General features: G+C 32.5%; 1 protein-coding gene across 19 annotated transcripts in view; it reads right to left on the reverse strand.

Annotated features, from left to right (window-relative positions):
* LOC148604142 (teneurin-m-like) overlaps positions 1 to 14,499 on the reverse strand; it is a 166,848-nt gene that overhangs the window by 36,768 nt on the left and 115,581 nt on the right. For 18 of the 19 annotated variants that reach the window (XM_088549863.1, XM_088549879.1, XM_088549873.1 and 15 more), the window contains 5 exons: positions 7,236 to 7,547; positions 6,706 to 6,835; positions 1,857 to 2,068; positions 1,112 to 1,177; positions 629 to 885 (listed from right to left, as the gene is read on the reverse strand). In XM_088549863.1, the coding sequence (XP_088405989.1) occupies positions 629 to 885; positions 1,112 to 1,177; positions 1,857 to 2,068; positions 6,706 to 6,835; positions 7,236 to 7,547 (977 nt within the window). Of the gene's footprint in view, positions 1 to 628; positions 886 to 1,111; positions 1,178 to 1,856; positions 2,069 to 6,705; positions 6,836 to 7,235; positions 7,548 to 7,705; positions 7,859 to 14,499 lie in introns of those variants that run through there. The other variant, XM_088549881.1, reaches the window with a different exon arrangement.

Consider the following 14,499-nt stretch of genomic DNA (forward strand, 5'->3'; position numbering starts at 1 on the left):
ATCAATTAAATCTTTAATGAGATGTTATACTAACACCATATATGGATGGAGGGGCGGACAGACAAAGCGATTATCCCCTCCCTCCAGCTTTGTTTGTGGATTTATGATCAAAATATTCAATAACACTCATATCTATTCTATTTCACACTTTGAAGCATCCATAATTCTATGAGTTTTCATCATTTATTTCAACTCCCCTAAGAAACCCAAATGACATTTCAAAGGACTGTTCTTTTATAGATGAAAATTACATTTTTGCTTTTTCTTTAAACTAGTCTGAAGTATGTCATTTCAATAATCCATTTAGACAATAATTCCTCTACCTTTCTGACATGCTAATCTATTTGTGGAGTTTAAATTAGTTACATAAAGTGATGTGAAAGATGTGTTTTATTTCTGATAACTTTATTGTATTTTTATGGCATTCTGTACATCTGCACTAATCTTATTTAATGTAAGATATTAGAACTTCTCAAACTGAACTTTCTAATTTCTTATCCTGACTCTATTTTCAGAGATTTATATAAGGGATTGGGGTGGTTTGTTCCAGAAAATTATAAAAGGGGAGGGGGGTTAAGCTGACATCTGTTCATATTGCCCTCTAACCGCGCCTGATCCTTTTTCTTACCCTATTGACAGATCTGGTTTTCCTTACTGGTATTCTGCTTCCATCTAATACCTCAAAGAAGTCATACTGTACTATGGATGGTTTCATTCCCCTGCGTCCATAAACCCCAATGATAGCACTACTTGGAATGGTAAAATTGAATTTGACACGTTTATCTGTGTCTTGGTCAAAATTCAAAGACCAGAAAGACTTAGGTGGAATTTGTTGTTTGGTATTAATATCCCCTATCTGAAAATATGTGGGACCAACAGTTGAACCTGAAAAAGAACAAGGGATTTCATGAATACCAATTAATCGAAGTCAAGTAGAAACTTAATAAAAGCTTAGATATGAAATCTAATAAAAAAAACTCCATACCTAGGAGATGAAACATTTGATTCACCAAGAAATAATTAAGAAAATATCATGTATCATGACAAGCAACTCCAAATTAAAGGTGAAAAAAAAATTAAAAACACTTCCCAGTTTCAAGACTATATTTACCTAAAGGACTAGAAGTATTCAAGGCAACAGCTGTCACTGGGTCTTTTTCTTTGAACACCATGGCAGCTGAAACAAAAAGTACCACTTTTTTTTAACATTATTAGTTTTGAAAGATTTCTTTTTGTCCCTTCACTTTCGCTAAACAAGCAATTGAAGGGTAAAAGAAAACATCTAATAGTTGTATAATATAAAACAAAGGCATGTCTATCCTGATATTTCACATACTGAGATTAAAACCTAATAGTTTACCAATCTCTCAACATCAATAAAAACTCTGATGAAGTTGGATTAACTTTGATCATTAAAATTATTAGGAATAAGTAAATAGATAATTATTTAGGTTTAAAATGAGCTTTTCTTAATACAGTAAGCATTAATAAGTTATATTTAAAAAGACTTTTTAGATTTACTTGTGGATTATTTTCATTGTTTTTTTACAATTGTTATGTATGTCTATAACTTAAAGGGTTACAAGCAATCAGAAGGTGGATCACAGGCTGAAGTAAATTGTTAATATTTGACCACATTTCAGATTTTACATTTATTGGATGAACTGCTGGAATTAAGTGTTATTTGCACTGCACTACTGTCAATACCAAACCCATAGTACATGTACATGTACCCACTTAGAAACTAATATTTGTAATTTGGTTTTTCTAGCAGAGTGCATAGAAATTCAAAACCATAAAAAATAAATATGCTTTCTAACTACAATCATATAATCTATCTAAAACTTATACCATACCTGCAAAATACAATGTACATGCTAACAATATCACACAGACAGCTACGAGAATAAGTGCTGTGCAGCGCCAAGAGCATCCTCTTGATAGTTTCTTCATGTGTTTTCCCGTACAATTAAACTTTGAATAATAATAGTCGTCCACCAGGGGAGGAGGATATCCACTCATTAAATGTTGTTGTTGGCACGTGAATCCAGGGTGAGTGAAGGCATGTCTAAAAAAATATTTAATTGACATTATACTTCCTGGTTGATAAAGCAAGATCTTGGAAGCTCAACTTTTCATTCTTATCTTCAACAAAAGGGTTTCAGTAAAATGTCAACAGTAATGTTTCCAAGAACAAGAGTTTCACCTTAAAGTAATTTATTCCAGGGAAGTTCCATGCAATAAATCACCTACCAAGAAACTGCAGGAAAGTTTTACTGCTGAAATGGCACTGTGAAAGAATTGCTCTTATCAAAACATTGTGCATCTCACAGTTTAAAGTTTCTGAAATGAATCGGGCTACAAACGTCTTAGTAGCTAAGTGTCACTGATGAAACTCAACCTGTCAAAGGCTGGTACATCACTAGTGACACCAACCAATTAAAATCCTGTTAAGTCTTACGCAATTAAAATCCCAATCTCCATCAGATTCACAAGTTACAATCATCAAATTAAAACAAAATTGTCTCTTGGTTCTCAGCACAATATCACTGATGCTTTATTGGACCTCTCGCTGACTTGAAAAAGTTTATGATTCAAAAACTCAAAGATGACGCAAGAAAAAAGTCAGTAAAATAACATCAAGAGCAAATAACATAGCTAGACAGTCATAATAAATTGGCAGGAAACATTCCTCTACGAAATTTTCTGTTTAAAATACCACTAGTTGCAGTTTTGACTGCGACCGTAACAACCCTGTGACAATATCGATAAACACCGTGAACTAATCATCTATATTGTTCGCTTCCTTTGGATTATTGCTTTTAAAAACCCTAATTAAAGCATCCCTGGTGAATAACGCTCTGTGGAAAGTAATCGGCAATGATACATTGCTGGCTACGAAATCTTTACACCACTGCTTTAGTCATTTAATTCATTTTCCTTACTATTGTCAACTTCAATTATGTATTGTAACTACAATGGACGAATGTCACCAACATTGCACGACTGCATGGGACATGCACATTACATTCTCAATGGATTGAGATGAGAGAGACAGAGGTATCAATAGCATCTTTTTAATGCACTTAGGGAAAACATAGTCACAGGGATAAAGTGGAATGGGAGAAAAACTGTCAATCTATCGGATCAATTTACTTAATTAGAATATGGGCATTAATAATTTCACTAATAATTCATCATTTTTACACTTAGTTTTTCATCCATTTATCACCATTAAGAAGTAAAATGTTAATATAGTGATAAATTTCTTAACTATTGAGGGCTTATTTGATATTTTGAAATTTTTTTTAGCTAATGGCGTTTTCGTCCTAAAAATTTATGACTACATCAAGACTTCAGAATTTCAGAACAATTACCCATAAATCTTCATTGTTATGCAGTTATTCTGAAAGATATCCATTTCACATTATTAGACTTTCATTAATTTGTTATTTTAAAGTCATAACTTAGCTTTAGGAAATCAGTCACTGGCTTAGACCTGCAATGGCCATGTTTATGACTGTAAACTTAATAAATCTAAATATATGCCACTTTATAAAAAGTTTCAGTGAAATTGGAGATATAATTCTACAAAATATAAACAAATTTGGTTGGGAAGAGGAAATTGGTTTCTAATGTTACATGATGCTCATGTTTTTCTACGGAAATTAATGGGATGGCTATGATCAGGTTTCTATGTAAGGATAGGAGGAATGATCCATATATAAATGTGAGATCTCTATTTCATTCTGAATTCAGATAAAGGAAAAATTATTGCTACTTAACAGTTTTTTTTTATTTTGTTTTCATTACCTTGAAAGACTCGAGGTTATTTCTATAAAATATGAAGACAAAAAACATTGCTGGAAGCCTATAAAATTGTAACATCATCCTCCATGATCACAGTTCCGTTGATTTCCGTGTTCACTTACCATCAATTAGTGGGCACCGTAAAATACATCACATCTCTTGTCAAAGTAATGGAATAAGACAATATTATAGTGACAGAGAACTGATAGAAATGGTCAATGTCTATTGGTCATTTAAAGGATGATTATTCATACCGTACTGGGTTAGGTCTATTATCACAGGTTTACTACTGGGAGTACAGTATAGTGTAAGTTCTACTCCCTATTTAGGGTTATGTAGTGAATGCTATCAGAGTTGCCACTTTTTGAGTTGTTGAAGAGTAATCAAGGGAACAAGGTTTCAGTGGTAATGAAAAGAATGCAATCCAGGGACAAAGACCAGACATGGAAAACAGACATACACTACAAAGAACAACAAAGAACATAAATCATACATACAAAGTAACAAAAGCAAATGAGCAACTCCGACTCCACTAAAAACTGAAGACATTTTCTACATATCTACCTATGGAGGGCTTAAACAGGGAACATCATAGAAAGGCCCTTTAACTTCTTCTAGTCCAAATTGTTTTGTGGCAATCTATCAAAGTTATGTTTATTTTTTATCTGAAGGGACAAAATGAGTAAAAGAACTGACATAAAACACTAAAAATCAATACATAAATTCCAATAAAAACAAATACTCTCATTTCCTGCATTCATTTACCTTCAATTAGTGGCATAAGACATGAGGTCTCATGTTACGATAATGTTATCAGACAACTCCAAAATGACAAAAGCATGGAAAACTGATGAAAATGACCAATGTCTACAGAAAATTGATAGGAGACGAAGTAAGACTGTAATGAAAATGGTCAAAGACTTGGCAATGATGAATCTAAAAAATACAATGTACTTATCTGGGCAAATAAAATAAGAAATTTGTCTCTCAATGATATATCAGGAAAACAGACCATGACATATTCTTGTTATGAGAAAAGATGAACAGTACAGAACCCACTCATAGATAAAAGGGCTATCAATAAACTATCACGTAATTGGTAACAGCATGGGTCCGTAATGTAGGCTGGTTTAATCATTGGTATACCTGATAGATAGGTCTAGTAATTGTATATAGTTGTATACTTAGTGCTAAAAGGACAGGAAGCAACAGATCTTTTATAATTAGAAAATGAACACAAAAAAAAAAAAAAAAAAAAAATGTTTCCTAATAAGCACATCTTTATTTGTAAACAACAGATATTTTAAATGACAAAAAAAAATAAAAAAATCCAAATGGATATAGCAATGAAAGCAACCTTTACACATCAAATAGGTTCTTCTGATAATTTAATTAAACGAAAAAAAAAAAGGTCAATATTAAGGAACAAGACATCTAGTTTACATAGGTCATTGTATAGTATTTTTTTATTCTTTTGCCTTCTTCCATGAATATCAAAGAGGATGAAATGCATTTCTTTACTTTTTATAAACCAGAAAAGGTTTGCATATACATTCTCCAGCTAAGAAAAAAAATGTGCTGTTTTGTTTTTATTAGATCTATACTGCATGACAAAAAGGAATGAATTAATTTACAAATGATAAAATAAGAGTCGAAGAACAGGTAATTATTTTCAGTTGGCCTTAATGATGAAAGAACCTTTCTGCACTAATAACAGAGATTCTAAATTTAATATGAAGAAAAAAAAACTAGAAATTATTTATAGTAGACCTTAATGGCAAAATAACCTTTCTGCACCAATAATCAGGATTCTTAATGAAAGATCAAGAAGGACAAGAACTTAGAAATTATTTTAGTTGGCCTCAATGATAAAGTACTGACAAGAGAGCTCTTGTAATATACTGATACAAGACTATGTTCAGAAGATAACTGAAACTGAAATGGAGAACCAAAAATACAGATCTTATCATAACACAAATAGAAACTGTTTCAAATGTTGATACCAATCTGTTTTCGTTTGGATAATAGATGCCTCATTTTCAATAACAATTTCTATTCTTTAAGCTACAGATCTTATCATTAAATCTAGACATAACAATCATTATAAACTAAACACTTTACTGTCTCAAGATAATTCTGATATCATTTCAGAACTCATTTTTCCATAATCTTTGTTTTTCGGCTTTAGGTGCCATTCATTCATACCAAAATTGCATGTGTATCCATCTTATTTTTGTCATGTTTTGACATGATATCCCATTTCATTTATATATTGTTTGATAACCCAATTTTCTGTATCTTAACCCTCTGACCTCAGTGGTCCCTTATTTAATACTCCAAGATTTATTACATGTTCCCAGAGCAGTAGCCATCATACAAAGTTTCAAAATGATCTATCGAAAAATGACAATAGCAATTTTCTCCTATCTTCAAATAATAGTTCCATCCCATAAAACATTATAATCTGATAAAACATCAATAAAACTCATCCTAGAGCTATTTCTAAGATATGCTGTTTGTTTTATAGTCATAATGCTACTTGTTTTTAGGATAATAGTGAGATAGCTTGCTAGCTATCAGGTGAATGACTTATAAGGGCAAATATCTGTAAATGGAATTACTATCAGTCAGTCACTATGGTTGATCAGCTTACAATAAACATTGCATGAAAAAAGAGAGATGTGATTCAGAATTAAAATGTTTCATTTAAACTCTGCTTTACCATCATAATTATTCACTACAAGTATCTTAACTACAGACAGACTGACAGACAGACAGACAACTATAACTATTCCCTGTATAGGGCCATTTAAGGCCAATGATTTGTACAGCAGGTGCTTTGTTGATTTTTTTGTATTATTAGCCATAAGTGTGGACAGACAGACAGACATTTACCTGTTATCTAAATCATGACCATTTAGACAATGATTTGGTACTGTATTTGATGATCGTGTTTGGGGACTGGGTTTGTCCTGATTACAGGATCCTGAGCGGGGCACTGTTCTGGGAAAACGTGGTTGTCCATCTAAAAAGAGACACAGTGATTAAAGATTTGTGAAGAACACAAAAAATGAAAGTTGTGTTTGAAAGAATAATTTAATGAGGTAATTTTTAATGATGGAAATATATACAAGTACAGACAATACACAATGTATCACTGTACATTCAAATTAATCAGCAGAAGCAAGCATTTTGAAAGTGGATTTTATTTTTACTTTCCAGTGTCTGGTCAACTTTTATGTATCAGAAATAGTTTTTATTCATTCTATTCCCTGTCATTTTTCAAAGTTTCACATTGATCTGTTTACCCAATTAAGATTTTCGACTTTTGTTATGAATGTATTATGTCAAACAGAGAGTAGAGGTATGCATAACAAAAACATGACATAACAAGAAATAAATGTTTTCACTTAGTGGTACTTTACCTGGGATATAAACATTTCCTGAGGCAGTTTGCTCTAAATAATGAGGTTCAAAATCACTTATCTCCCCTTCTGAGTATGGACATTGCCGTGCCCGTGAGGAAGTATCCATGTCTGAGTAATGGCCCCTATGATAATGAGCGCTATATGAATCACCATACTGTCTGTGACACACACAAGTCTCTGCATCAGAATATGTCCCTCGATTAGAATTATGTCCGAGTGATCGCTGTTTCTGTAAGGGGGCCCGTCCTGGAATGTCTTCTATCGGGGGTGGTGGAGGAGGGGGAAGATATGGGAACGCAGGCGCTGTAGCTAAAAATAGAAGAAAAGAACAAAATGCAAGATTTTAAAATTCGTTCAAATTTCTAGATTGCTTTGCTGTATTATGCTTTCTTTTCTAGTACAAATATTTGGTCTTTTAGAAACAATATATCTTCTTATTTGACAAGAATTACCTTCAAGATTCTTACTTTTATTCTTTTAAACTTCTGTTATTCTTTGAAAAAGTCCTTCTTGAAAAAAATCACAACCTCTCATATAAATACATTTGTACTTTCTTTTCCACCTTCAGTTATTTTTTTTTAAATTCCTTTCACAGTTCTTACAAAATTATAAAACACCAATTTTAAAGTCAGTGACAATATTTTTGGTTACAATAACAAATCACAGTAACTTGATATCTGCCAAAAAATATTCATGTGAAGAAAATGACACTTTAAATTATGGATAATTAACATAGTGAAGTTTTACTTTGTGACCTTGTTCACTGTGCAGAAAAATTCTGTGTATTATATAATAAATATTTTCTGCCTTGAACTGGGGTAATAATAATTGTTTTAAAACCTCCTTTCCTATAGAGGTATATTTGGTGTCATTGCAATTTAAAATGAACATTTCTACCTGTTTTTTTTTTCTTTACAATTAATTTCAAAATTTGTGTAAAATATACATTATTAAGTCATGACTCCATCAAGTTTTGCCTACCTCCTCTGGAAGGACATTTTGCCTACCCCCTCTGGAAGGAGATTTGGCCTACCCCCTATGGAAGAAGATTTTGCCTACCCCCTCTGGAAGGAGATTTGGCCTACCCCCTATGGAAGAAGATTTTGCCTACCCCCTATGGAAGGAGATTTTGCCTACCCCCTCTGGAAGGAGATTTCGCCTACTCCCTCTGGAAGGAGTTTTCGCCTACCCCCTCTGGAAGGAGATTTTGCCTACCCCCTCTGGAAGGAGGTTTTGCCTACCCCTCTGGAAGGAGATTTTGCCTACCCCCTCTGGAAGGAGATTTTGCCTACCCCCTCTGGAAGGAGGTTTCGCCTACCCCCTCTGGAAGGAGATTTCGCCTACCCCCTCTGGAAGGAGATTTCGCCTACCTCCTCTGGAAGGAGATTTCGTCTACCCCCTCTGGAAGGAGATTTCGCCTACTCCCTCTGGAAGGAGTTTTCGCCTACCCCCTCTGGAAGGAGATTTCGCCTACCCCCTCTGGAAGGAGGTTTCGCCTACCCCCTCTGGAAGGAGATTTTGCCTACCCCTCTGGAAGGAGATTTTGCCTACCCCCTCTGGAAGGAGATTTTGCCTACCCCCTCTGGAAGGAGGTTTTGCCTACCCCCTCTGGAAGGAGATTTTGCCTACCCCCTCTGGAAGGAGATTTTCCCTAATGTAGCTACTCACTTCCTAAGATTGAAAATCTTGTCACACAACGTCAAAAGAAGACACTTATAACTTCAGTTTTTATCATATTTTGTGCAACTTTTCCCATTTAATAGTACAAAAATAAAAACAACAAATTTCTATACCATTTAATTTTTCCAGTTTCTATGGTAACTATGAACACATAAAACATTTATCGTAAAATTCTTATGCTACTGCTCAGTTCAAACATTTTTCTAATAGAAACTTTTGAAAGTACATGATCTTAAGTTGCGTAACATGCACCAAATTAACTCTTTTATATTTCACATTTTTTTTTTTATAATATTCGACATACATCATGTAATAGAAGCATTAATTTTCCCAATAAATTAACTGCCAGATTTCTCCATAGTTTAAGTATGTACTACATAATCTTATAATACATTAAGTTCTGTCACGAACATTATCTTACAATTTTAAGTATCTCTTCAATCTGAATCATAAAGAAAAGCCATTTTTAACAAATTGGCATTTTTATAAATGTCAGATAAAGGGCAATAACTCGTCATAAGGTATGAGTTCTCAACATGCAATCACAATATTTACTTATGTCAATAAATTTTCAAATTGAAAAACTACGGTTTTGTTTAGTGGTAAAAGGATTATAGTATTCAAAATCTTTCAAAAGATGATATTAAGTAGATTGACAGTTTCAATTCAAAGTTTTAAAGAAATACATGTGAGAAAAGTATCCATCCACAGAAACATAGTGGTTCACTCTGCCTAACTGCAATCGTTGTGAGTTGCCAAGTTACAACTTAGCAAATTCAGTGAAAATGCAAAGATCATTCAGAAAAATGAACCATGTTATTGATCCTTCATTTTTACAATCTGACACCAATACATTATGATATTTTTCATTTACTGGAACCTTGCTAATCAAGGGAAATAACCCCCTCTGACCTCTGATTCATGTAGTAGAAAGTTTAATCTGTTACATTAATATTTATTAACATAACTGTCTGATAAAAAGAAAGATTTTCCAGATAATTTAAACTTAAATCTTTCTCTTATTCACCACCTTGACAGATAAGGACATGTAATATAGATAATAATAATCTATTTAATTTTATACTTGGATGATCACCATCAGATTTGAGAAAATGTTTAATGATTTCTTACTGAGATTTCAAATGTAGCATGATTTCCAAATTATCTGTGAGATTTATGTTCACAGATTTGGCACAAGTCTGTCTCTTGGTTTTATTATGGTGATAAGACAGGGTTTTAAGTTTTAAACAATGGTTGAACAGATATGACTAGTGTTTAATATTACTTGTCGTTGTTTTCCTTGGCTGAATCATTATATGATTTTGGTCTTAACTCAGGGTGGAATATTGACATTCACCTTACACTGCTAAATTTTTCAATTAGTAAATCAGCAGAATTTTCATCATAAAGTAACTTATAGCTCTAAGATTACGATTTACATAAATTTCACATTAAATAAGGATAAAGGTCAAGTTCAAAAGTGCAGGTCAAAGGTAAAGTAAATGAAGCCATAAAAATGCAACTGGAAGGTAATATTTAAGAAAGAACTGACGCTACAGTATGCACCCGTCCATGCTAGATTCGTAAGAGTAGTTAAGGATGTTAAAACCCCCTTAGTACTACAGTATACACAAAGCAGTAGGTATGAGTAAAGGGCAAAGGTCAACTATATGAAGACTTTAGTAACCACATAGAATTGAGAGAAAATGCAAGGAAGGTGAATCACTTAAAAGCAAGAAAACTACAAATTAAGATAACAATGTAAAATAGAGAGACTGATAACTTTGAAATTTGAGTAGACTGGTAAACATGGAATAATAGACCAATGTGACCAAAACAGTTAACGTATAACCATAGTAACTAACAGATAACTAGGATATATCATAGTTTGACAGAAAACAGGTAAAATGATTGAAGGAATGAAACCCAAGATGTCGCAATATTTACAACATTATTGTGAAAAACGCAATGAAAAAAAAAATCCTGATTTGTAGAATAATGTTACTTGTGAATCTCTGAAATTGATACTACAAAATTGTCAGAAAAGATGACAATCATTTCATTCAAGGTAAACTTGTAACCATACAAAGCAATGGGAGTTCAAAAATGTGTAGTTATCAGATTCATACCTTTCAGATTAGAAGAAGGTATACTTTGGAATTCGAGTAGATCAGGGGTTAAACTATAGGATCCATATAAACTCATTAATCTTATCAGCATGACATCATCTTATTAGAGGATATGTAACTGATCTACCAAGCTTAGATTTACAAGATAAACTTTAGTAAAAACTGTTCTGTTTTTATCTTATCTTCAATACATTTTGATACCTTCATTTTGCTGTTAAGTTGTAACCCATCTATCATAACCTCCCTTTCAGCTTCATAATACAGGTGATCAAAAATGACTGCATAACATAAATATTTATTCTGATACATGATTTTCTTGTCAAAATCTTGAAGTCTAATGATGATCAAAGGACTGAGAATGACACTTCAAAAAGATGTTGATACAAATTTATGTCCTAAGGTGTTACATATGATTTTATAAGGGTGCATAAAAATTACATTGAAGAATTTATACTGCTATTATGGGAGGATGACATTGAAGAATTTATACTGCTATTATGGGAGGATGGGAAGTCTTGAATGTCATTATACATTCTTACATGATCATTTACAGGCAGGTAGACATCAATCAGAGAGATAGGAGGTAAGGAAAGATAACTCTGTCAACTGGAGTTATTTTTGAGTAATTTGGATGATTACAAATGCCTGCCCCATTTCTTACTCTTTTTTGTATCTATCTGTAAATAAATTGCTGTACACTTATTAAATTCAAATTACCATAGAAAATTGATGGAATGAACAGGAGTATATGTACCAATTATCAGAGTTTGTTAAAATTTAATTAGTTTGTGGATTTTTGAAGGCATCTTTGTAAGCAATGGACTATTTAAGTTTTATTTACAATTTGAAAACTCATGGTTTGAAAGCCAAGAAAATTTGTACACCATGTACACTTATTCATCCACAGTACAGGTAGTTTGTTTCCAGTACATTTTATTCTAAAAATAAATTCCTCCTAAACATGTTTTTACTGTCCATTTAAAATGACTGTTATATTTTTTGTTTTGTTTTTTAAAGATCATGTGGTGAACAGGTTAGCAGTTTATTTTCAAGTGAACACCAAGTGACTGGGGTTACTTCAAATCGTCTGAAAAAAATAAAACAGTCATTTCTTGTTATTTAATTTAAGTACCAAATTTAATGAGAAGATCATCAAAAAAAGCACCATCACATTACAAATTTGGTCCATGAGATGGACAAATTTTTCTAACCAATCAGAAAGCTTGTTACTTCTGAAATTATACTATTTCTAAATAAAATGTACCAATAAAATCAATTGATTAGAAATTATATCACAAAAAAGCTAATTTTTCTATAAATGCATATTACTAATTTCCACCTATGAATGTTTTTTTTTAATACAAGATCCTATAAATCATGCCAATCATGTTCATAAATTATAATAGCTGTGTCATACTTTTTCAGGAACTACAACTCCCATATTTTAGCTATATTGTAGAAAAATTAAGATGATGTCATTTTTAAAGATTCTTTTTTAGAGTAGGACAAATCAGAAAGAGTTGAAAATGGCCTTTTCCAATATAATTTCAGTACCAACTTTTGAAAGAAAAGTGATTAGCATTTTATTTAAAAGGTTGCTTTATATGATAAGGTTATAAGACATATTGTTTTCTATACCGAACTTAAATCATCATACTGTCTCCTATCAAACCTTGACCAATTTATTATGGAAATTCCCAGAAAATCTTTTCATCAAATCAGCAAAAAATCTTATTCAATAAAAATTTAACTTCCCTTTTTTCCACTTTCTTAGAAATAAAGTATAATTTCAAAGCCAACTAATGTCACCCATATCATAAAATATTCTACTTTTTCCAGACATCCTGGCGACTAATTCATTCCAAAATGCATATTATTAATACTTAGACCCAAATGAAGCAAAAAACTTATTGACATTCTCTATCACAAGGATAGCTATGATTTTTTAACGATCTAGATCTTGGACTTCTAGAAGCACTCTAATCTGCCGGAGATATGAAGTTTTAATGGAATCCCATCATGCAATACTAGAATATTTCCCACTTTTGACTACCTTTCAAATGACATTCCACATGAAACTTGACATTTTACATTCTATTATCAAAATCTATGATTAACTCCAATGATGATCTTCAATGATTACTAGCCAAATTATCTTCAGGGGAAAATAAGTCTCAATGATTCTCCATCATATTTACATAGCGCCACCATGAATCATTTTTCCCCCAAACCTAATATTAGTTGTCACCATCTTTTACAAATAATTCAATACCAGTTAACATCAGAAGTGTAAACCCATTTTTACCAGAATAATATCCCATTAATAACAACACCCTCTCTTTAATAAAAACACGCTATTTTGAAAGTTAATCATTTTCATACTTGTAATCTAAGTAGAATACATTCAATCGTCCATTAGGGTCCACTTGAATGTGTCTCCGATAACGCCATTTACACGATGTGACTATTAATTCAGCCCACATTTAAGTCTAGCACCATATTTCTTTATTTATTACCGGTAAACTAGTAGAAACATCCTCTGCAATGGGGGCACTTTAGGACAAGTTGTTCTCTCAGTCTCAGACTAAGTTACCCCTAATTAAAGAATGACATTAAGTGTTTTATGTAATGGTTTATAGGACATTTCTAATGTTTTTGCACTTGGTTTTGAACATGGACTGAACTATTAAAACATTTTCATGTAATCAGTATATAAATGGTAAGCACTTGAACCTACTCCAGACTCTGTTAAAACAGTAGGTAAACAATCTGACTTATTTTGTTGGAGCAGATTTTATTTATGATGTCATTATTATTGCCAGTTATCTTGCAAAATGTATTTAATTTTAGCTATATTTGCACTTAACATTTTACAGCCAAAATTCATTAATGTATTTTACTGTCCATTCAAATACAGTACATATGAAAGTCAATAAAAATTATTAAGATTTAACAGTCTATGATGTCTATTGTTTCAATCATACATGTCATATTTGTCTTTGCCTCTTGTGGATCCTTAATCAGTAATATAGATTTTGATTTGATTATTTCGAAACGAAACGTAAATTGAGATAAAAGGCAAACATAAAGATAACCCAGTATTCAAGTCATGTTGGCATCATGACACAACCATCCATGAGAGTCTGACTAATGCCCAATCCCCTAACCACTCATTCCCACCCAAAAATTAACCATCCATGAGTTCTGACTAATGCCCAATCCTCCTAACCACTCATTCCCACACAAAAATTAACCATCCATGAGTTCTGACTAATGCCCAATCCCCCTAACCACTCATTTCCACACAAAAATTAACCATCCATGAGTTCTGACTAATGCCCAATCCTCCTAACCACTCATTCCCACACAAAAATTAACCATCCATGAGTTCTGACTAATGCCCAATCCTCCTAACCACTCATTCCCACACAAAAATTAACCATTCATGAGTT

Source organism: Perna viridis, chromosome 10, assembly GCF_037379345.1.
Source record: "Perna viridis isolate PV_CMFRI_1.1 ecotype Kerala chromosome 10, ASM3737934v1, whole genome shotgun sequence".
Classification (NCBI taxonomy): Eukaryota; Metazoa; Mollusca; class Bivalvia; order Mytilida; family Mytilidae; genus Perna; species Perna viridis.